This window comes from Anopheles coluzzii, chromosome 3 (assembly GCF_943734685.1).
Source record: "Anopheles coluzzii chromosome 3, AcolN3, whole genome shotgun sequence".
Classification (NCBI taxonomy): Eukaryota; Metazoa; Arthropoda; class Insecta; order Diptera; family Culicidae; genus Anopheles; species Anopheles coluzzii.
The window spans coordinates 14195370-14221330 of NC_064671.1; the positions used below are offsets into that span (position 1 = coordinate 14195370).

General features: G+C 42.3%; 2 protein-coding genes across 12 annotated transcripts in view; one reads left to right on the forward strand and one right to left on the reverse strand.

Annotated features, from left to right (window-relative positions):
- LOC120959690 (semaphorin-1A) overlaps window positions 1-25961 on the reverse strand; it is a 216356-nt gene that overhangs the window by 44775 nt on the left and 145620 nt on the right. For all 10 annotated transcript variants that reach the window (XR_007452649.1, XR_005752235.2, XR_005752234.2 and 7 more), the window contains one exon: window positions 10264-10366. Coding sequence is in view for 1 of the 10 variants with exons in the window: in XM_040383279.2 (XP_040239213.1) it covers window positions 10264-10366 (103 nt within the window). In the remaining 9 variants the exon portion in view is untranslated. The remainder of the gene's footprint in view (window positions 1-10263; window positions 10367-25961) is intronic.
- LOC120959692 (uncharacterized) lies at window positions 15885-17015 on the forward strand. 2 transcript variants are annotated; one of them, XM_040383280.2, is made up of 2 exons: window positions 15885-16059; window positions 16361-17015. In XM_040383280.2, exons 1-2 carry the CDS (start codon window positions 15900-15902, stop codon window positions 16588-16590), a joined length of 390 nt encoding a protein of 129 aa, XP_040239214.2. In that variant the 5' UTR covers window positions 15885-15899; the 3' UTR covers window positions 16591-17015. The 2 variants fall into 2 exon arrangements, with proteins under 2 accessions (XP_040239214.2, XP_040239215.1); XM_040383281.2 differs by lacking the exon at window positions 15885-16059 and adding an exon at window positions 16127-16291.

Genomic DNA, 25961 nt, shown 5'->3' on the forward strand with positions numbered 1-25961 from the left:
CAAAAGCTTGTTAACTGTGCCTTTTTTGTGAGAAAATATACCATTCACGCGAATTGAATGCTCGGTTCGAATAAGGATGAGCTTTCCATTTACCGACACACAATAAAATATTTTTTGAAACATATTTAATGCCCAATATTGTATGGCGGAAAGTGAAATATTTTATGCAGGATGGGTATTAAATATCCGCGTAAAGCTATGATGATATCTGGAATTTCTAGAGCTTTAGCTCATTTTGTATCGATTTTTTTTATCTCGTCTTAAAACGGAATTGAGAATTACATGATTAACCTTAATGTACTAAAGTATCTTCGCTAGAACTACCCAATCAGGGATGACAGCATGAGATAAACATAAACTAAAATCGTCTAATGCCATGTTTGAAGTGAGAATTACTGTGCAATTTTGATATTATTTCTGATAGGAAATGGCATACTCCATCTATAAAATATGACTGGAAAACTAATATATTGAATATAGGATTAATTTGATGCTATTTTGATATTATTTCTGGCAGGAAATGGCATACTCCATCGATAAAATATGACTGGAAAACTAATATATTGAATATATGATACATTAATCTCCATAGTTCAAATACGATAGCATTCAAGTTCAAGTTGTTATTGGCATACAATTTATTTGTGTTACTTTTCTTCATTTTATTATTTTGTGTGCCGACCTATGCGATCATGCCAGACTTACATAAGCTCACTAGGCTTAATCGCACTACACTACAGGATATTCCACGAGGCAGTAGATCCCGAAAGAATCGAAGTAATGCTAATATGTTTTTTTTTTGGTTTTGCCAAGAATTAATGGAGTTGAAAGCATATATGGAAATAGCTTATTTCTATTAAAACTTCGAATTATAGTGAAATGAACACATTTAATTCTGACAAAAGCATACAACTAACACGTCATACATTCGTCGCATTAAAATGACGCACTCCATATTCTACCTAGCAGGCGAGTGTTGCTAACCAAAACAAGCAACTCGTGTGCTAGTAATTTAATCAGCTATAGCACTAAACTCCATTCAATTTCTACAATCCAATGCTTTTTTTCCCTTTCCGCCAAATAAGGCCCTCCAGGCGGAAGGGACATGAAAAAAAAATGTGAATTTGATTACGAATAGAATAATGGGAAATTAATTTCCCTGCAACACAACGAAGCCCGCTATTATTATTCGTTTAGCCTGAAGGCTTGTGCACTGTTTGCGTTCGCTGCTATCGCACTGTACAACAGGCCCGGTTGAAAGTGTACTGCAATTTGTTTGAAATTGAATTGAATGCTATAAAATCATTTCATTTGCTATAAATAGAATAGTATAATTAAATTACGAATGCGTTTGATTTATGTATCCATCGCAGCTTTCATAATCTGTGAATGTACAACAAATATTTATACATTCATATTTTGTTCTACTGTGCCCCAAACGAAACACAGAAAAGTAGAGAAAAAGGAAACACAATTCATCCCAATCAATTCGTCACAGATGTTCTATTATTTCTCGATAAGACAATCTCGTCCTAACAAAACAAAAAATCTTACACACACGCTGCTCACATCTGGAAGCGTAATTTGCTTACACGTACGTAAGGTGGATGATGTTATCGCAAGGACGATAACTTCCGCATACAACATTTCTCGCACGCTTTACCGCACAAGACCGCCACGGCGACCACGGCCACCGACCGACCGACTTATCAGTTTCCCTCCTCCAAGAGGTTGATGGAAAAGCAAAACGAAATCGAATTATTACCAACCGTATCGAATCCAGGAATCGACATATCCCAGTGGCATTTCATCAATGCCTGTAAGCTACCTACCAGAGCTCCACCCTTCGCTACTTCGGCTTGTGTGGGGTTTTATCGATTTTTCACATCCTCAACATGCCAGCTGCATCGATCCACCACTGTACTTGCCTCCCCAGTTGTGCACAAAAAAAGAAGCAAAAATTGTCCTTCTGTCACACACATACGCACACAAACCACGAGACAGAGGAAGGATACGCACGAGGGACTGCTTAAAAATTCATCCATACGCGCTTTATGCTTCTCTCGTGAGCAGCCAAGAGCAACGGAGAAGCCCGTGATCGTGTGCGTTAAGGATACGCACTTTCGGGCGTGCTTGTGTGTGTGCGCGAGGATTCCTCCTGGTGAGTAGATTTAACAGGGGAAAAAACAAGCCTAGCATCTGGTTGCGTAATCGTTTCCATCTTTCTTTCCTTTTCTTTTTGGCACGTTGCTCCCCCAACAAAAGCCTCCCAAAACGTGCAGCATAATGTGCTTCCACCTTATCTGGGTACAAATTGTATGCTCGACGTACGCACGCATGTAAGCTGCCACCGCCAATGGCAAAGATATCGCCCTTTTCCCCCCGCGCACATTTTCTCCTTTAAATCCCACTCTCGTAGGGGATGTAAGTAACCGTACACGTTCGACACAATACGATGGGGTCGGAATCGGGAGCTGCCCTAAGTACCATCGACTGCTGTGCTCGAAACTACCAACGCTACAAATAATGCAAAAAACCTCAAGGGAGAAATAGAGGAAGAGAGCAGTACACAGAGCAAGAGAGAGAGAAAGTGAGACAAGTTTAACAGCGAAAAACCGGGAGATAGATAAATACCACTCCAACGCAACGAGATAGTACGCTTCGCTTTATCTTATGGCAGCACACATGATTTAACTTTTTGGCAGCGTTAATACTGCGTACAGTGCGGTGAGAGAGAGAGGGAGACTCCCCAAAAGAATATTGAGGCTGTTTAGCCACCATTAGGGGATGTATTTGTTGCCGAGAGATGAGGGAAGATTACCGCAGCGTGCTAGTAAGATAATCTCGCTGCAGCAAATCCTCAAAGTTTGGCACATTTTCCGTTTCCTGAGCGTCGTCGTCCGTGCCCGGATGATTAAAGCGAAGTATAAATCAAACACATATTATCACATTCACGATCGATGATGCTTGGCCAGCTGCCAGGGAACCTGTACGACGCGGGTAACAACAGTACGAAAAGTACGATCCAAAGTGGTGCAACATATTTTAGCAATGCTGCCAATTAAACTAGGATTAAAACTTCAATCAATCGCTCCATGCAAACGCTTTCCTTTGCACACTTTCCCGCAGCAGCACATATTCATATACACTATTCAAATGGCGGCATCGACTGGGAAAACCAAAGCCACCATCACCGAAACAAGCACCAAACGATATCGGAAGCGCATTAGCTGAAAGTTTGGTTATTAAATTCGACAGCTGCGTTAGCTGATTTCAATTCATACTTTTTCCGCACGGCACAGCTCTCGCTCTCTTTCCCTCCTTCACCGACGCCAGGGGAGCGATAAGAGCGGCAAAGTGCTCGTGTGCACAGCAACAAAAAAAAACCAACGTCACCCTCTAAAACCTTCACGTTAGTAGGAGCGAGCGACTCGTAAACCACGTCGATAATTACAAATAATTCAATAGCATTTAACGAGAAAAGTTTACCGTATTTCCCGGACGGATGCTAGTGGAGCGCATGTTTACTCCGAACTGATGCCTTAGCCCACAACATCCGGACCCCGTTTATGCAGAGAAGGAAGGGATGGATGGTTGCTGACTTTTACCCGAGGCTCCGTTCATAGTGTCGTTTCCCCCCCCCCCCCCCTTCCTATTCGAGGCGTGTTCACTCACTCTATAAACGCGTCATGTCGATGACTTACTTATCGGAGCGGGGGCCCAATGTGTAAGTTTTCCGCCCACGGTGCCATCCAATTGGAATAGCTTGGAATGGCGTTCTCGTTCCCCACGCTGGCGGATAGTAACCCGAAGAATTTATTTCACTCCTACTTATCTCTCCCATATTCATCCAATACGAAAATCGGTATTGGTTACATTTACCATTTAGGCTTTCGTTCAAACCGCCCAACATTAGCCGGTTTGGCCAGAAATCGAATGAGAAGGGAGTACTTTGAACAAACTAATAGCAAAAATGTAACACAGTTAAGCTGTCAGTTTCCTTTTTCTAGCTGGAATAAAAGGATGTATTTCTTTTAGGTTAAATGTGGCATAGCACTAATGCTATGTGTTTATAATTTCCAAGAAAAAAATGATGAATCCAACTTTATGCTCGCTTTTAATCCTTCTTTGTTTGTGTGTTGTGAATGTTAGTGAGTGAAGATAGTTTCTTTTTTTTTTTTAATTCAGCACAAACTTCTGCGTATGCCTTGCTTACGCTTAGATAAGATATCTCTCAATCAGTAGGGATAAAGTACTGAGAACTGTGTACCCTACTCAGTTTGTTTCCTATCCTATTCCTTCTCTACAATCGCCCATCGGTTAAACCCCCTGCCGGTGAATCATAGTTCGGAAGATTCTTTTTACTGCTAAACGTTTATCTATCATGGGATTCTTATCTCAATTTATTGATCCTTCCAAAGGCTTCATAGACACGAGGTGTTCGTTTGGCATAACTTCAATCATCTTTTTTAATTGCATAAAGAGACCATCTAATTAGGTACGTCGTTCAATGTAATCCTGCAAGGCAGTGCCCTGCAAGCCATCGACCTAAAGAACATAAAAGACTCTACCAAAGCGTGCAGGGTGACATTCTCACACAAACAAGGAAAACAAAATGCCTGTTACAAATCAATTTGCTTTGTTCTTGGAAAAATGGTATGCTGTGCATACGTTTACAGTCACAGGAGCACAACAGTGTTGAATTGTTTACCGAACAATGTCTAAGCGAAAATGAGTGAAGAAGTGGAAAGAAGGACAAAATATTTACATTTATCGGAACCAATATAATGTTAATTCATCATTTTTAAAGCCTTCCAATATAACGAAGAAGCTTCTTCAAACTTCAAACTTCTTCAAACTCCTCAAAGCACAATGCTATAGACTTATACATACAGTTACTACTAGCTACAATCATAAAATTGATACATGAAATATAGTTATAAGTAAACAATTTTCACTCCACATACATTTCACGTCACAGCAATTTCGCTCCGATTCATGAAACAGATTGCAGTGGATACGCAGTATCTTGATTATCACTTCCAGGCAGCTATGGAAGAAGAAAAAAATACACCCAACTCATACAAAGCAACTCCAAGGTGACAAACACACCAGCAACCAGGCACTGGAAAGATAACGCTGTCAAGAGCATAGAGCATTTGCAATGTAGAAGGCGTTCGTGCCGTTAGAAAGCACACACAACAACAGCAAAAAACACACACACTGCAAAGGAACGCACAAACTCCATCAGCACGGGCGTGAAACTAGCTGACAGGCTCATCAATCATGACGAGTGCTTGTTTTTTTCCCCACAGTTCATCGGAAAGAGCTTTCTGCAGTGAGTTTTTCACGCCCTTCCTTCACACTGGCTTTGAAATGCGCAAAAAGGGGTTTTCCTCCACCCCTGGTGGCAACTACTGTGGCTCCGGTGCGGGAAGCAAGTAAAATGGTGATGCTGGGTCACAATGTACCAAAGCGTGAAAGCGTGAAAGAAGAGAAAACGACACACTCTGTCTCGCTTTGACGCGCTCCAAGGACAAGAAAATCTGTTTCTTTTGCCGAATTTCTCCACGTGCACGTGGAAGACTCGGGGCGCCTCGGGGGAGGAAGGCCCGGTGTACCCCGGTGTTTCGTCATTAGTCTTTTGCGATGATAGACAGTGAAGATAAAGGGTAAGGACATTTGCCGCTTTTTTTAAGTGTGGAAAAATGGAAGCAAAGAAACAGCTACTACAACAACAACCAACACAAGAAAAAACAACCGCTGAATGGTTTCTTCCGATATTACAGAGCTGTCTTCTCCTCCTCTTCGTCCTTATCAAATGCAGAATGCCGCGCTCGTGGTCCCGCGTGTTTTCCCGAGCCGTGTGATAAATGTTGCAAATGATCTCTAGCACGTTTGCTAACTGCGCTCGTGCTTAAATTGAAATTCACTGCAAATTGATGGCACATTTAAACTAATTTGTCACCATCGATCATGCCATGGGCAAGGTTCGCCCGAGCGCAGCTAAGGAGTACCGGTTCCTGGGATTCGTGATCCACAACCAACACGACCAAATCAATTTTCCTAGTTCATTCGGAGATTTTGATCAACCCCTAACGATCTGTCCTATCGATAAGGAAGTGAAATCAATCAACCGGAACAGGACTTAACGTGCACAAGACTTAAATGTTGAATGTTTCATCTAAGCATTGTGAAGATCTTAGTCCTTGTGATGAGTCAGAATTAAACGATTCGCGAATCAAATGAAACATGTTTGATTAACCATGCTTTTTGGAACGACGATCTAATCATCAATTAATTATCTTAGAAAATACAACGAAAATCACAAAAAATTGCAGACATATGCATCCTCAAAATCATCATTCCTTTCAGAAGCCCCAAGATTATTTAAAGAACAAAAGATAATCTGATGTTCGGAAATAGTTACAACACAACACTTGTCTTGTTTAGTACATATGTACACGCTTCCTGTGAACGATTGTAAATCTTGAGGATTTATTTTAAATGCAGATAAATGTAAACACATACAAATGTTAAATTCGTAGTACATGGATTACTTTTCTACTATAAGCAATCGCCTATGAGTTCAACTTTACTTAGACAGTTATGATATAATCCAAATACATTTAAATCATGAAATTGTTCATTAAACAAAGCACCAATTTCCGAACATTTCTATCAGACTTTGCGTTCCAAAGGGCAACGGTTATCTTGCGCGTACGTCCTTCGGGATTAATTTCAAATTAATAGTTTAAATTCTTCAGCACATCCACTCTGTCTGATACAAATCTCCCAACGTACGTCACTCTAGCACGACGGACAAATCTCTACCCATGTAGCCACACAAACACACACATTCCACTTTCGATAAGGTACAGCAAACCATCAACCAGTTCGCTTCGAGACTGGCTGCTCCCGGGCGACATCATCGTCATCACACGGGGTCACTCTTGGAGATTGCGGACAGCTTCACCTGTCAAGTGGGACGCCGTCCGAGAACCCCTCGCCCGGTCACTGCCGGAGAGCTTTGCCGCATCAAAAGCCTCGAAGGAATTCTATTGCAGCATGCTAGGCAGTGGCAGCGACAGGACAAAGCGCCACCCCCGTCGTCCCTGCCGGGGAACGGGATGGGTCGTCGGATGCTGATTTCAATTCAACGTGCCTTTGAGTGCGTGTCAGAAAACGGTACGTACCCGCCCGCCCGCCCTTTCTCGCACTGATTGGGGATATCCGAAACGTTTGCCTTCATCTGAGAGCGATCCACACACACACGTCCCGACGAGTGCTTGGTTTGATGAGTTCACCCCCTTCGATCTTCTACCCCCATATTCATCCTCCACCAGAGAGACGTTAGCATTGCAATTGCACATTCCTTGCTCGCTCGACACGCTGCACCGCTTCAGGTGCACCAGAACAGGACCACTACACCAGGCTACCTTTAACCACGACCCGGTCTCCTCCCCACCCGGTGTTCACGTTTAGCTTTTTGAGCATCTTTAAAACCACGCGCATTCTCAAAGGGCGAGTGTGCTCAGGTCCAATCGGTGCACAATGCGCGCCGCTCTGCCCAAAAGCTATCAGCCTCCCCACCCCCGAAATAGTGAAATAGTTAATGGTGCGAATCGAAACTACTACTGTAGCCGACTTCTGCTGGCAGCCATCATATGCAAACATTAGTTATGCACGGTGCGTTCTTTGCAACGCAATGTGGCAGACGTATTGCGGGTCGGTCGGTGCGGTAACACTAGCAAAAGGGAAGCGTAACGACGATGAGAGCCGGTGCTTCTGCTAGGTGGATGAGAACTTTTCGACAAACTGGAAGCAGCATTCGGTGAAAGTGCCGAGCGGCGTGCGATGAGCTGAACGTGTGCTGAAGCATCTTTTCCATTCGCTCTGCTCCTTCGCCAGTGCACTGCTGTGCTAGAGCCCATCAATCAAGCATTTTCCACGACCAAATGCATTTAAATAATGCATCTGTTGTACGACGAGCGGGTACAAAAGAGTGTGTGTGTGCTTGAAATATATCCCCAATCCCGGACGAGCTATGCATTTTCATGATTCACACAAAGAACGTTTGCTGTACGCTTATACTATGATGCGAAGATGAACAAAGATGCTATTAGACGCATTATGCAGCCAAAAAATAGTTCCTTATAAGAAAAAAATAAACCATCATTTCATTTCAAAACTACTATCGAAAAGAAGCCATATTCCTGATAATGCTATGGAGCATCTTAGATAGATTTACTTAGATGGCGAATAAATGGGTCTTATATCAAACAATTATTTATATAACAAATGAGAAATAAAAACGTGTTATGGGCCCTTTTTCGTTTAATGTTCGTAGACTGAAATTTCAGCCTGACAGCTATTTGCATTGTATAGTAGTTTTCGAGCAGCTATCAAAGTGGGTATAATATTCAGATGGGCTTACCAAGGTGTATGTATTTAGAAAGCTGATTTCTATAGCTTTTGCTTCTGAATGAAGATTTTAAGATGTTTTGTGTTTTTGTCAAACCTCCAGAAAGCTTGTTTGAGCAAAAGATTTCACCCTTTCTGTCAAAAAGTGATGTTCAAATTTGGTTATAAAAAAACAGGCTATGAGACCAACTGGTCTACATATTCTTTGATTCTGGACTCCACCACTTGATATCTTTAATGCACGTTAGGATAAATGAAAACACGACCTCAGTTTTCCATTTTTTGTCCAGCAGGTACTCGTATCTAATTCTGGCCACAATTCGTGAATGCGAAAAGTATAGGAGATCAAATCCTACCGACCAAATAAGAAGAAGAAGAAGAACTCTAGCCTTGAAGCTAAAATAATGTAAGCTGAAAATCACAGGCTACTTTTGTGAGTGGTTTTGTATGGAGTGTTGACATGATTTCAGCCTCCAACTGCAAAACTCCAAATAAAATAATCTGAATAGAATCGTATAGCGCCACTATATCATTTATTTGAACATTTTCTGTAAAAATATAATTAAATTTATATTCATTTTACTAATATTTCAGAATAACTATGTTAGAACTGTGAAAAACCACACGGAAAAATATTACCACCACATCAACGAACACATTATTCAACATCCAGTGTAAAAAGTCATCCTTTTTGGACTTAACTCACTTCCATTTTCACAATTGTTCCACAAAAGAAAAGAACCAAATACAGAAGAGATAGAGCAACCAATCGGGTATGCAAACAATCGGAGGAACCCGGAACGCAAATCGCATTAATATAGTGGAAAATTCTCCTGTGAATGGTGGAAGTGGCAATAACTTAAAAAAGAACCCCCTTAACACTGAGGCATGTAACTATGTTGGAGTGCGCGAGGGAAAAGTGTGCGTGCTTCAATCAGTACGACGACGATGGCTCGATCTCTGAACGGAAACGTTCGCCTAAGTAGCGGATGCATATCACCGTTGCACAGAATCCAACTCGTTAAGTCAATTGAATTCGCTCCTAAAGAACAAAAAAAAACTCCCAACCATAATCTCATAGGGCCATCCATACATGAGTGTTCTTATAATACAGAGCTTGTCATGCTAAAAAGATGGAACAAATGAGGGCGGAAATGGAATTGCAAAATCAATTCAATAAAAAGCCAGGAAGGTGTCACCCTACAATAGCAAGATGTAGCAAACGAAATCCAATCTTTAGCGTAAGACTTTAAAACATTCAATAACTGTCGAGATGCTTCGATTATTCGATAGTAAAATTTTGATATACTTCGATAATAAAAGGCAGAAACAGATAAATTCTGTTTTGAAACATAATTTTCAACCTCAAAACAAACTCACTGAAAATCGTTCAAGAGCCAGTTTTCATCAACCTCATAACTGCTTAACTGTAATGAACTGTTGTGATATATCTAAATGGCACATATAAAACCATATAAGCCCGTAAAGGTTAATGAACTGCCCTACCGAAAGGAAGCTTCAGCAGCACAGAGCGAAGGTTGGGCGTTCATCGTTTCACCGTAAACCCCAACCGCCGAACGAGATTAAGCTTAAACGGCGGTTTCAAACTCATAAATTGAACATCGTACCCCGTTTCGATTCGATCGACGAAAGCCGATAGCGCCCACACGCTGGGCTACTCCGTTTGCATCCCATTAGAACTCCCCTTGCATCATCATACACGTGTGTGTGTGTGATGCGCCATTCTTTCCACCCATTGCGCTCGACCGATGCACCTCGCGGTGCTGGTGAAAGTATAAGTGGAATGTATAATGCGCTCGTAAAACCTATCTCACTCACCGTGCACCGACGAGCAGATTGTTGCTGTTCGGGTCGCGCAGCACCAGCTTGAAGAAGTCGTTCGTCGATTCGTTCCCCTGGAACCGGAGGTACTCCTTGTCGGCTGTAATAGAAAGAGAGAGAGAAAGAAAAAAGGCCGTAAATAAGCGTTCACTGACAGTTTTCTGGTAAAGATTGGAATCGAATGAATGTTTGGTGATGGGAATCCAACCAAAGGGTCAACAGTTTTCATATTAGAAACGAGTATCCTTTGCTCACATTCCTAGCTACGTTAAGTTTATGCTAAATAACTTATTAAAAATAACAGTTTTCTTTTTTTTATGTATGTTTTTAACTTGTTTTTCATTATTGAGCAAAAGATTCAACGAGATCAACAATTTACACCAACACATCATAAACGTATCTAGTCAGCTTAACCCAAATTTAAATGATGTTATAACATCAAACTATCCAAAAGGAACAAGAGGCCTACTTTTCCCATCAACAACGAAAAAAAAAGTCAGAACAACATCAATCAGTATCACTTTCTATGCAAAAACCCATCCAAAGGTCCGCAAAACCATAAGCTAGAACGAAAAATGGGAAGAATGGGAGAAAAAAAAGCCCAAACTCGAGAAAAACATACCGACGTAAAAACAATCACGACACACATGGTCAAGCGTGGCGAAAAAAAAAACATTTTTCATCCCGCACAGCTACTGTGTACTAGCGAAACGAACGCTCGATAGTTACGCAACATATCTCGTTCGATGCCATTTTCATCCTTTCGACGTTCTGGTTTGATGGAAATCGAAACGAAACGGCGCACAAGCGGACTCGACTGCAAATAGTTCGGTTATCCACTGACATACACATATACAAACACACACAGATACAAAAATACGCTTTTAAACTCGAACATCAAAGGCAATGTGGAGGCGATGGAGGCGGCAAAAGCTTTTCCACAAGCATTCCACAGCACAACAACCGAGACGACGCCGTCCCGCCAAGCAGAGACCATGTCTATTCACCAGTTCTAACGTTTTAGCAGCACAAGGGTATGCTTGTGTGCGAATATACAAGCGATAAATCTTTGACATCGATTCTGCCCGTAGTTCCGCTGGCGCTTTGCTCCCGTCGTCACCTCCAGCAAATACACTTCCGGTGGCCCCCTCCGTGTAGCCAGTTACATTCCCGCCGCATCCCGCACAAAACTAACCGATTACAGAATGCAAACAGCGTTCAAAGTGGTAAACGATCGGTAATTTATCAGTCAAATCCGGACGAACGAACGAGCGGTCCGGGTATGTTTGTTTTATTAACTCTAGAGTTCCACCCCACTTGCCCCACGCTGAAAGGGGGGATGGTGGTGGTTACGGTTAGTGGTACAATGTTGAAGGAGAAAATAAGCAAACCACCGCAAACAACAGTCCCCCCGGCTGAGGCTCACCCGAAATGGCAACAAAGAGAGGGCGGCTCCCGCTTAAGCATTGGTGTGTTGCCAGTGTTGCCAAGATAGTTGTGTTTGTAGAACTTTTATTTTTCATTTCCATGTCGGGATGATAAATTTTGGCTTGTGGCAACCGTAGTAAAACATAAATTTTGAACCGGTTCAGACGAATCTGTGGCTTGGCTCAGACAAACTAGACACCCTGTTAAAAGCTTCGTTTGTGCTATACGCAGATATCGTTGCTTTCTGAGAATTGAGTAAAGTATTTAAAAACCCTTCAATACTCAATTCTAAACCCTGTCCTCACCTGTTTCATAACAAATTGATGTAGAGTTACAGGCTAAAATTTAATCATAATCAAATGGCCCGTGAAATCAGCTCGATTGTTTCTCTACCTTCACGAGCGTCACACTCCATTCCACCTGATGAAATCCGGGGCCGTAATTTAATAATTTGTCGATCTAGTTCTATTCACTGCCATTACAGTACATTTCAACTTGAAATATTCGGTGGAGGTGACAGTTTTTTTATGTTTTGCTCGCCGATTAAAGCATTGCCAATGTTGCGCAATAGGAATCGATTTTCTGCCGAAATGTTTCTCATTTGTTAGAACACTCCCTTTTTAAAGCTACGTCCATACCATGAAGCCATTTAATCATTTACATGCAATTACCTTTGAGAAATGTTACTTCAAGTATTTAATTTATTAGTTCGTTAGAGCGGCCCCGATTAAAGTTGTATGCCGTAAGCCTTGCAGTTGGTCAACGGGTTTTGTTTATTTTGGTGCAGATAAACGCAGCTTAAATAATACAGGTTGTTAAATAATGTTATGAAATGTGTAACGCGATAAGGAGGTATCGTATTTCACTTTTTTTTACACAAGTGACGTGATATTTTTTTAATTATTTTTTTTTTTGGTTTCTGTCGACCCAGACTGTATGTCTGACCATTTCGACGATGATAAGGGCAGCGTTATCGCAAACACAAAAAAAAATGATTGGAGCACTTAGTCATGATGCTAAATATGAATCAGCTCAGTTTATTTGCTTCTGCTTAAAATTCCATTTACTTACATCCAGTGAAAATGACTAGAATTGGGTAAATGTTTGCTGTGCAAATCACCTAAATTAAACTGAGATGTTTCGTTTACACTATCATCTTGAATTTTCAGTATGGTATAATCCTAGAATGGCAGGCATCTATCGACAACAGATAACTAACCAAATACGACGGATGATGTTGGTGCACCTTCTCCAATAAACCACTAAAAAAAAAAATCCAAATCCATATGTTCTCGCTCACCATAACATACCAACTGCTCAATTTCTCTGAATTAGGACTTTGGCTTTACATGGCCATATAGACAATGAAACTTTCAAATATGGAACAGACGGATTGTACAGAAGCAACGAGAATTCTACGAATCATTTACAACTACACGTTAGCTTTCAGTGCTACACTATCCCAGTGCTGTGCCTGTACATCCGCATCATACACCAACTATCTGGTAAGTACAGCTCATTTCCTCCATCGTGTCTGGCATACCGGCCAATCCGAGGTGTCATAGTGTCACCGCGCACTGCATGGAAAATGACCATAATACCATCGTGATCGATCGAAGAATGGGCACCACGCATACATGCCAAATGCAGCAGCACAGGATGTAACAGGAGCTACAGAGTAGACTGTGGTGGCCCCAGATTCGAACCAACCAGAGTACGGATTTCAACACAATCTTGAGGACAGGAGGGTCCTCCTCCCCGGCACAGCTAATTGCAGGGAAACCGGGAGCATATAACGTGTCAAAACCATTATTAATCCCCTCTTACGTACGCAAAGGACAACCGGAGCGGAAGGAATCGAACGGCAAAGGCGACCAGCTCCAGTGGCGAAACGCAGTGCAAGTGTGTACACGCAGGGCTTATCTGCTCGTCGGAAGCCGGTACAGTATCATTTCTGATTTATGATGGACACTTTGAGTAATTGAAAACGCTACTCAAATTAATGGCATCGGCGACCGCACGGCAGTTGGTGTGTGAGTGTAGTAAATTACGATATGCATTACGGGTGCAGAATTATGATCTCTGTACAGTAGTAAATTTTGTGATTTTTAGGTACATGATCCAGGCTCAGTAATTATACTATCACCTAAACATACAAAGAAAAGGAATGTAATACTAAATATTTCCTTTCTCTATTGAGACCCTATGATACTGGGGAATATTTAAATTGCCAACCACTGGTCGATGAAGATTATGCCGAGCAGGGGAAATCCACGATTAAAGTGTAAAATGGTGGTTATTTGAGAAACAAACACCTAAACAAGATCACAACGTCTCGTCGCTAAACACATTCTTGAACATAAAAATGTTCTTTTTAACAACAATAGAAGTCTTGTATTGTATTCATTTATATTCTTTTTTTTGTGATTTAATATTACATTTGCCGATTTTATATCAAATAAAGTGAATTCAAAGCTAAATCTTGCAATTATTCCTGTATAATAATAGAGCCTCTAAATATACTTTTATTCTCCTGTGCCATCGATACAAGAATATACAAGTGCCAAAACAAAAAACCCGCGGAAACAAATCGGACCAACCAGGTGAACAGCATCCCTCAAGGTCGTTTGTGGAAAGTATTACAGTACACACGTGCCACTACCAAAAAGCCCCACATGAATCATTGAAGTCACTGACCTAAATTCTTCTGGCAAGCAGAAGATGAACGGACGGGAAAGCAACGGCTTCATCCATCTTGAGGAACTGGCCAGCAAACGCTTCTCCCTCTCACACACACAAACGCATCCACTCAAACGATTATATTTCGCACGGTTCTTACCGTGACATTACCTCACGCATAGGCTCGGCTTGATGGGAGCATATCGATGACAGCCGGTCGGGCTACGAGCCTCCAACCCAGGGGGAACCACCGCCAAAAGGTAGTTTACACGTCGGACAGTACTTATCTGTAATGGGATTGGTGTCTGCGTGTCTGCATGTGTGTAGGTTATTGCAGGCAAGTTCATGGACAGGAGCGCGCACAGGTATAAGTGACTTTGTTCCCGGTCAAGACGCATGACTCATCGGTTTCTTCGCGGGGTCTGTCTTTGTCTTGAGGAGAAATCATTCGCGTACAGTGCGGACAATAATTGCAACACTGGCTTGGTAATGGCAATTTCAGTTATAACCAGACAAGGTTTAGAATCAATGTAACATGACAATTATCGGTTTAAGGAGAAAATTTCTCTTTTTTGTTCGTTTTTTTTTAAATTTATTTTTATATTTATTTTATATTTATTTTAGTTCTTAAACAGATCTTAATGCAATTATTAGGAAACAAAATCTAGGCAATATAACTTACTAGATAAGAGGTACATGACATAACAAAACATAACAAACAAACAAACAAACAAAAAACATACCAAAACTCGCAATTGTTATACTGAGGATCTGCTATAATTTTCCAAATGGAATATCATATTTTCAAATTATGAACAAGTAACCACCGATATTTTTGTAAATTATTCTTCGATCGTTTCTTCGATGATCATTTTGTTGCGATTAATTTTCTTTGAACTTCATTTGAATTGATTTTTAACTAATTTATTAATCAATTATTAATTTTTGAGGTATTGGGATAAATTATTGACCAATAAATTCCAACTATTTTTGTAAATTAGGGCACAAACAAAAGTCTAAACTCAAAACAGAAAACGGACCAAGTTAGGGGTATCACTTGTTTCGTTACGATTGAACAAAGTTCAGATAGACAACAGCATTTCAGTTAGACGTCAAATGTTAACTTTTGGTAGAACAATGTTCAAAAGCAGCCTAACATTGTTTACTTGGGCTCGGAAACGGTGTAATTGTAGGACAAATTACTAAAACATGCATCACACTGATTCTATAGGCACTAAAAATTGCCGCAATATTTCAACAAGTAAAGAAAAATTGGATTATTTTTTGTCAAAAAACATGTCAATTAGAAAGCACGTATGCAATATTTGCCAGTCAATGGAAGTATAATCCATAAATTTAGAGTGAATCCCAAAATCTTATAACCTACAACAATGATGCTTTTCTTTGGTCCTGTTTTAAAGCAAAGCTAGTTGATCAGCACAAAGAGAGTCTGCGGTAAATGTTCCGCAGGCTACTGTTGGGTTGTCCAGCAACAGCAACTGTTATAAACATGTGTCCATCACTGTATGCGCAAACCGGTTTGGGCACACCACCGTCACCGAACCTTCCTTTGTGTCTGTGTACAAGTGAATCGCGCAGCACCTGAGCCGCTCGGTGCTGGTTCGACAGAGTTCGGTTCGACAGTTATATCGAAGCGGTTGGACGAGTCGGATCATGGAACAGGAGGTAAGCATCGTGACGTGCCATCAGTGAAACGTGTTCATTCCTGCACCAATCGCTAGTGCCGCGAGTGGGGGTGGGGGGGGGGGGGGTGTGAAACGAATCTCAACAAACTGGCCAACAATGTTCCGCGATCGTACCATCGCCCAAAATGCTCACTGGCAGCATGGTCAAAAGTGAAGAAACTAACCCCAACAACCTCGCGACGAGCCAGCGAAAACTGTTTGAAAGCAAATGGGTGCGTAAATGTTCGTCGGTGACTAATATGTGTTGTCGAATGTGTCCGTCCGTTCTAATCCCTGCACAGAATTGGGAATCCGAGTCCGTGTACGTGTACGACCGGTCGAAATTGCTGACTGCGCCCGACGTACGCCGCCTGTGCTGCAGCGATCCCACCAACGAAATCACACCCGGGTGACAAGAGGAGGTAGAGCGAAAGTAGCAAGTACGTCACGTCGTGACGACACAACCAACGCCGCCAACACCACCGCCACCACCACCACCACCACAATCAACGACAGAATCAGCAGGAAGTAACGTCGCACCGGGACCGGCCCCAACATGGCGCTTCTGCGCTCGATAATCGATCTGATGGATATGATTGGATGCGATCTGGGAGGACTGATCGAGATAATACGCTTCATTTGGCGCTGCATCGTGGAGACCCTCGTCAGCGTCCAGCTGCAGCGCTTGCTGGGCGATGGCACGGGACGAGGGGGAGGCAATGGATCGAACCGCGCCGAAATGTGTCTGCTGTGAATGCAATCTAGTGGGCCAACAAACCAGAGGAGCCACTTTAAACGTCTTCCGCACAAGAAAGTTTAGTGAATAGTTTAAATGGTATCACGCGTTTCTTATACCCTCGCCGTGTACAAGCGTCTACCGGAGAGTGGGTGATTGTTATAAATGATGATGTAATACAACCGATTAATTGAAGAATACAGAGTAGATACATACACGCATTAGAGTTGAATCTTTTAATACGTGTTTCTGATATCCGAAATCGTACGATGGTGGCAGGATTTAGATAAGATAACGTAATCCACCCCCAAAAGAGGCAAACACATTTCCTACAAATGCTTCAATAGGTCAATTCAAGCTCGCTACATTTTTTGGCTACACGGTTACATTTGGCTTTTTCGGTCGCAAAGTTTGCCGACCGCTCTCCTATACCAGGATAGGTTTTCAACCTATGTCTCCCTTTGCACAACCTGCTTTTGTGATTTCTCAGGAACCTTATCGCTTGCCATATATGGATTAATTAAAATAAAGAAGAAAAAAGAAGAAGAAGAAGATGTTCTACTGATGTATTTTGATTAATATAAAAGCTATTTAGTCGACCTACTTCTGCGCGTAGTCTTAATTATTCTACTCATTTTCATACATTCATCATTGCATATCACACTTTTTTGGAAAATTGACACGTGCCAAGTCTCGGCGATGTCTTCTCCATAGCACCGTGGATTAATTGCTTTCACAACACGCACGGAGGGGTATGTAACCGATAAGAAACCGGCTACGAGAAAAGGAAAAAGCAGCAACAACTTCAAAGATGTGCTGACGGGTCACACGACCGCGCAGCAAACCGGAGAAATTCGTTTTAAGCTGCTTAGTTGGTTAATCCTTGCATCCTTGCTCTGCCACACCCTATTCTAGAACGAAGAAGCAGCTGGGTGACACCTCCCGAGGCGCTGCAAAAACAAATGCCACGAAAGGCACACGATTGCTTTTCTCTCATTGCTGCTAGTCGCGCTTCTCGCTACAGCACGAGAGAGATTCTAATCGAATAAATTTGAATAAAATTAATTAAACCCCGAACATAATCATTGCGAAACAATGGTCCTAAAAATTGCCACCATTTCTCACGGACCCTTGTCATCCGTCCACTTCCTCTGCGGGCTTCCCACTACACGCCCCCGCAGGTCCCAGGCCACCAAGCATTTGTGCAAATGCCGGCGATGAAAGTGATGATAATGATGCTGCTGATGCTGCTGCTGCCGATGGGCAAAACGCACACACATTCGTACCTCGCGGATGAAGGTTTTCACTGCACGCTTCACGCCGGAAGTAAATAGATCCCATTGCGACTGGGAGCGAGCCAAAGCGAGGGAAGGAAAACCCACCCCATTCCCAAACAGACACACACACATATAAAAGGACGCCGGAAGCTGACAGGAACCTGGACGCCGCCTCGCAGACAATGCGTTCGCAAACGCGCGATGATGATTATGATTATGGGCTACCCGTGGGGTCGTCGTCCCAGGTTGGCAGAGGTTAGCACACGGTACTCGCTCAGCCAGCACGTCGCACCACTGTATATTTTTTCCCCCTTTCTAGCTCTCATCCCAACAACAACAACAACAACAGAACAGAAAAAAGCAAACGGAAATCCCTCGGAGCGGCTTGAATAAGAGATAAAACTGATGATTATGTCCTGACAGTGCCGTGACAGGTCTCCCGGGGACCCGGGCCGGCTGTCTCGTTTGCTCGTTACTAATGGTCGAATGATCATTGCGTCCGGGTGGAATCCGCCCAGGATCGTCTGCCCTGCTTCATTCCCGCCCCGCAGACAGATAAACGGAGTTTGCAATCGGAGGATTTGTCGCTGACGTTGACCGCCGCGTGGGATTAACGGGTTTAAAATATTCATCACAGGCTGCATTCATCGTGCTCGGCACGGTGAAGTGTACGGAAGGTTGTGATGATTGTAGTGCAGGCGATACAGGGGCGACGATGCACTTTAAACCGGAAAGAAGAGACGTTTAGAAAGCTTCCTTTGGCGGGAGGGTCGATTGTATTAAAGTGCAGTGCATAAACAACACAACATTGTTTGGGGGGAGTGCAAGTGCTACACAAAGCATTGTGCTGACCAAGCATCATTGCTCGTTGGAGCATTCCAACTGGCATCTGTCTCTGGAGTTTAGCCACAGGACGATATACATTGTCTAAGTTCAAGTCTTGTAGGAATGTGTTAGAATAATACTGGTTCAAGAGTAACGCATTTCTATAAGAAATTTATCATAAAACACAGTTTTTCAGCTATCAAATTCCAGAAAGATAAGAGCTCCGAGCCAAAACTGCGTCACATCAATGATACTGAGTGTGCTCAAAAGAGTAGCTCTAATGCACGTTTGAGTTGCTCTTTTTCAGTTAATATTTATAATCAAGAACGATTTAAAACAACACACTTTCTTAAACTATTACCTCACATTAAAAATAAAACCTAAAATTAAATGCATTTCAATTGAATCGATGTCTTAATACTGTATTACTTCATAAGGCCGGAGCACTTCCGTTATAAGGGGACAAAAACTAATAATCAAACATTACTGGGGTTTTCAATTGATTTCGCAAGCGTAGCATCATTGAACGCAATTGCAACATTTGAAAGGACAAGTGCATCGGTTGTTTTCAGAACGTCATCATACTTAAGACAACCTTCGCACTTGATATCACAAGTGCGGTACACAATATCACAATTCCAATGTTGCAGATTCAATCAAGTATTGAACTAGCTGTGTTTAAATGGATGCAGGTCAATTCACAGCAGGAAAATTTGGTTGATAACGAGTTTTAGAGACAAAATTCCAAAATACTTTTTCAAGTAAATTCACAATTTCAAGGTAACGAACACTTGCCCTAACCCTGTACTTTCAATTTAGCAATGTGTGCATTTCTTTGGAAACGTGTATAGGCGCTGGTTAAATGATTGCTTCAAGCCGCAAAACCCTTTGTGATATTGTGTACCGCGCTTGTGACATCAAATGCGAAGGTTGTCTTACAGGGTTTCACACTTTAGCTCAAGACCACGGGACCCCTTCCCGAATCTGTCTTAGCCAAAGCCAAGACTGCGGTATGATGCTTGAAAACGTTGAAAATATTTACAAGTGTTAAGAAAGTAGTTTGAGCTGTTTAAATAATCTTTTTTGGTAAAAAAACGAAAAGGATAATTGAGTGTTTCTAATATACTGATGTACATAAAGGTTATCCGTGTAAAAAAATATTCGACCGCATGTCCTCGGCGCGGTCCAGTGTGTTCGACATATGTGCCGCAGAATCAGCATTGCATCCGATGAATTCAGGTATCATCAACGTTTTCAAGCACCATACCGCAGTCTTGGCTTTGGCTAAGACAGCTTCGGGAAGGGGTCTCGTGGTCTTGAGATAAAGTGTGAAACCCTGTAAGCATGATGACGTTCCGAAAACAACTGATGCGCTTGTCATGATTAATGCTGTAGTTGCGTTAACCGTTGCTACGCTTGCGAAAACAAATAAAACCCCTGTTTATTCAGGCTTCATAAATGAATTTTGCTTTTCTGATTAAGAATTTAACACTATACAAAAAAAACAAATAAATAAACTGTCCTACAAACATCACACCATACTTAGACAATCAATTTGTCGTAATGGATTGCTAACTCGACAAACAATCGTAAACTGAATCTCAGATCCATTTTAGTAAAAAAAAAAACAGCACGCATACGGACGCATATTCATGATTCATGTGCATGTAAATTGCTTGCCCAAGATGCTCAAAAACCATAGGGGACGCCATCTACGCACACAGCCACCACTCATCACACACGCACTGCGCGCTGAAGGGTGAATGGCCTCTGTCCGGGTTTAAACATGCGAAAGGGGGCGAAAATGCGTATCAACCCCGAGGGGTAACAGTAAACTCGAACCCTTCGCTCGGCCGTACTGTACCGTGTGTTTTTCGCCCGCAGGACTGCGTTAGCTGCTGCAAACAAAAATGTTCTGCCACTTTCTAATTCCGGCCGTAATTGATTAGAACGTTGCACACCCCGGGAGGACCAATTTGGGTGTAAAGCATACAGAGCGCGCTATCCGCTGCCAGACAGAGCCAGGGAGAGAGGGAGAGAACGAGAGATCGTGCACAAGGTGTTACTCTCGTACATTTATGGGTTTGTCGTGTTTTGCGGCCACTGTTTCTTTTCCACGCAATTTCCCGGATGATCATGTACCACCACACACCACACATTTGCCCTTTCCCCGGCCATGTCATTTGTTTGCACAAACCATCGTCATCGTGAAGTGATGACAAGTAGTCTCGGGTGCGGGCCTTGGAGCGGAGCGCATGGGAAACAACGGTCAACGAAACACACTAGGTTTGTGTCGCTAGTCAAAACTTTTCCCTCCTTCACTGGAACAGTTTTTGAATGGGGAGGTGGCGCGAGCGGGGTCGTCCAAGCGCAGAACAAACCAAAAGTAACTTCCATCGCTGCTACACCGACCGAACACAGGACGTTTGCAGCTGACAATTCTTTTGGCATTTGATTTTAACTTTTTGGGTACTTTTTTTTGTTCATTTTTTGTCATTTGAGGTTGTTTCTGCCAGCATCACACACTAGCGAGGTTAGTTGAGCAAAAAGTTCCATTCAAGCCCGTACTAAAGAGTGTGCCACGTACCGTTCCCGAAATGGGATTAGTCGGGGAAAACGCACTACACCCGCCAGACTTTTGTAAAGAGTTTCTAACCACTCGAAATACCGCACAACTAGTGAATTCGCTCAAACTATCCGTGTTTGAGGGTTGAAAATGAAAGAGAGAGCGAGGAAATACGTTAACCCGTCTAACCGGAATGCGCGAGTTTCAGTGATTCGCGATGGGCAAACACTAACCAAAAGCAAGGATTATGCTTCGAAAGCCAGGACGAAGCGGAGAGGAAAAAAAATAAGTGAAACAGAATGTATACAAAACATGTAATCAGTGGATAGTAAAAGGCAAGGAAGAATAAAATAAAACAGCCCCCCCCCCCCCCCCCCTGTGCAGCAATGGGTGGAAGGACGATGAAATCCTTGGAAAGGAAATACAAAAAATAAACAATCTTTTTTCAACGCGCTTTTGCGCGTCGGTTGGTTTTGAAATTTCAATGACAAAACGACGGCAATATCGGTCGACATTGTTACTTCGGCAGCGGCGTGCGCTTAGCTGAGAAAATCTTCCCCCGAGTGCCATCTGTTCAGTTACGCATTGCGGTCTTCTTTAGCAGCACTTTTGCTGGCGGGAAAGATCGCTTCGTTGATATTTTCAAACAAATGTTCCAATTCTTGGGCCGGAAGTTTAACAGCTAGTTATGTGTGTTTTTTAATCCAAAAAACGGCTAAATTCTACACCCCTATGCAATGGTGGCAGTGTGTTATGAAATTACATTAATTACCCCTATGCATCAAGTGAGCCGGAAAGCGATTCCCTGAACGGAACTAGTTATATAGACACAGCCCACACTGTCGGTTGTTTTCGGTGTAAGAAGGGATTTATTTATAGAAGGGATTTTCTATATAATAATGGTCGGTTAAACACAGTGAGCGGAATGAACATGTTCCAAGGTATTGGGTTTGCTTTTACAGTGATGTAGCACGGCCGTTTGTTGGAAATATAATTTATTGGAAATGGTGCCTTAAGCAATATCAAGTAGAAGAAGAATATTTACCAGAATAACATACAACAATTGTACTATGCTGAATAAAGCAACATTAGTACAAACTAAAATCTAACACTCAAATTTGAGAACGAGAGCAGTAACTTCAAAAACTAGTTTAACAACTTCAAATGATTTAACATAATGTTTTGAGCAAATCAACGCATCCTTTCGGATTGGGCCAGCACATACAAGAGTTAATAGTAATGGAGTGTAGTGTTGATTCGACCCTATTATATTATGGAGTATGTCAATTATGGAGAATTTTACGATACTGTGCGAAGAAAAGTTAAAAATCGTTTGGATTGAATTTTCAGTTTTCAGTTAAATGCATCTTTTCTTTAACATAAATGTTGCACAATCGATTATGGCAGACCATTACTGTCAAACGGATACAACCTGGATGATGAATATCGTTCCACTAACAGGTTAAAATTTTAAGCATTTGAACAACAAACAGAAAATGAACCTATAGCATAGAAAAATTAAAACGGTTACAAAATCATCACAATTAAGGGCATTCCTTAGGCAGATGACAGTTAAAAGGCTGCCATATTGAGTTCCGCAAATTATAGATGTTTATTTTACTTCAGAAAATTTCACATGAGCATTTGAATCATACCTATGTTTTTTATTTGGTTTACAGGATTTGATTAGAAATTTTTGACAGTTTCTTGCAGTGATTGGAGTTCTTTAGTCCAAACCAATGATTTCAATAATCATACATTTATGATAGTAAGTTTTTTTTTTTAAATTCAATTGACAAGAAATAACTATTTCAATCTTATCATCTGGACCAAGTCACTAATTGTTCCATGAGAATTGAACGCACGGTGCCGAATCAATCGGCACACCACTACAATACAACCTACATCTTATATATTGGCATTTGAAATTGAACATGACAGTTGCCCAGCTAAAAAATCATCTCCATCATGGAAGCGAATGTATATTTTCTCCCCCGAGCGAACCCAAATTCAACCGACGCGTTCTTGTTAGAACTACCTTTTTTACTTTCATTGCCTGCGCCTAGACGTATGGTCCAAAAAAAGCCGAAGTCATACAAAATCATGAAAAAGTCTGCGCCCTTTTGTTCCAGCGTCCTCGTGAAGTTTACCGAGCCGAACCGAATAGTTGTGTTCAATAAACATGTGTGCGTATCAGGTAGCAGCATTTGTACTGCTTACCTGCCGTATGCCGCTGTGATACCGAGCGAGACGCATAGACAACGCATCAAAAGGACATGTGTAGCCGTGAGGAAATTTTTCTGTGTCTGGGGCCTGTGGCTGTGTTTTCAGTTCGTAGGCTGAAATTTCAGCCTGTCAGCTGTTTTCATTGTATAGCAGTTTTCGAGCAGCTATCTAAGTGGGTATAATACACAGGTGGGCTTGTCCCAAGGTCTATGAATTTAAAAGGCTGATTTTTATCGCTTCTGCTTCTGAATGAAGATTTTAAGAGTGTTTTGTGTATTCGTCAAGCCTCCAGAAAGCTTGTTTGAACAAAAAATTTCACCCATCCTGTCAAAAAGTGATATTCAAATTTGGTTATAAAAAGACCACCTGGACTATATACACTTTGATTCTGGATTCCATCACCTGATCTCTTTAATGCACCTTGGGATAAATGTAAACACCACCTTGTTTTGCCATTTTTTCGAGCAGGTACTCGAACCTAATTCTATCTTTGAGGCTAGAATAATCTAGACTGAAAATTTCAGGCTAGTTTTATGTGTGGTGTTGTATGGAGTGTTTACATGATTTCAGCCTCCAACTGTCAAACTCCATACAAAAAACTGACTAGAATCGTGAAGGGCCCCTCTCTTTTGCCTTGTCCTTGCCTTTAGATCCTGATGAGTGAAGCATGCATACCTTTCGGGTACGTTCGAGGTATAAGCCCTGTCCCTCTCATGTTAATGGTGAAGATAGAATCGTATGCCATCGGCTCTGCATTCGGGCATGGGCAAGCCCGTGGACGCCGTCTGTTCGCAGACATTGCGCTCTGGTCTCGCTAGCCCTCCCGTCCAGTAGGCCATATATCCTACCAGTGATCCTCCCGGGGATAGCACACAATACCGAACGGACATACACACGCGTACACCATCCGGAAGACTAAAGAGTGAGCATTTGCCCCGTTTAGAATCCAGTTTGATTGTCGGTTTGATTGATATCTCCGGGTACTGTTGCATTCTGGATGGAAAAGATGTTTTCCACCCTCGTGTTTTGTCGTTTTTTTTTACCACAGCCTCTCGCTCACACACTCCCCTTCAGGAAAGATAGAGAGAGCTGATCTGAGAGAGGAAAGAGATGGAAATCAATCGAATTGAAACATGAAAGGATTCGATACGACAACCAATATGCAAACGCTACTGCTAGCAGCACACGTGCCCCCCCCCCTCCCTCTCCTTCCCATTGACCTCTGTGACCTATTTTCTAGCATTCTAAGCGAGCTGGCCGGCACGCAACCGGGTGGAACACGGCACAGACTGTATGCAGATTGTTCTACACCCACAATGCCAATAGTTCCGACACAGCATACACGCAACGCACTCACACATGCACGCACCACCCATCCAGTTGCGCAATTGAATTGTTGCATAATTTCATTTCATCCTGCTCCAGAAACCTCCTTCGGTCCGGTGAAATGCAATTTGAGTGCTTTATTGGTTTCAGCCGTGTGATTATCGGGTCCCGGGATTGCGTGTTTCGTGCATTGACAAGAAGGATGCAACCGCATCGGTCAGTTTGCTTCCTTGCTGGTGCTGCTGCTTTCTATACCCCTCACGCTCGGCCACGCTCGGAGGATGTGTATGGCGAAACCCACACCCTTAGACCGTGTATGCAACTGGCAATGCAATTAGAGACAACCGCTCCATTCAAAGAACAACAGGCATTCGGGCGATGATGAAATGAAATCGAGAACCATTCCGGGGTCAACGGGTCCGATGCATCGTTATTTATGTGGGTGTATGTGGGTGTATGTGGCGTTCCCAATGGTGGGCCGGGTTCGACGGAAAATGCAAAATCGATCCAGCAGCAGCAACTTCCATCAGCCGGAAGATCGACCGCGAGTGCTCAGGGTACAAATTAATGATCGAACAGAGGATATGTGGTTGGTAGTGGATCCCTCCTCAGGGAGAGTGGTTTAGTATCCCATCCGTGAGCGGAACTCTGTCCATGAATGTGCAAAATATCTGAAAGGATTATATGCTAAACACTTGGTACCAGCAATAAAGCATAATATTAATTTGGTAACAACATGGACCTATTTTATTTGATTTGTTAATTTGAATTACTGTCGTTGCCCGCTAAATTTTGCCTATAATTCATCAATGTTTGTCTCAAAGGCATCACTTTTTGACAGCGTGTCACAATTTGTGCCTCTGAGGCATCAATTTTTGCCTCTAAGGCTCCAAATGTTGACTGTGAATCAATTGTTTTATTTTTTTCAAAATACCAAGCTGTGTGTT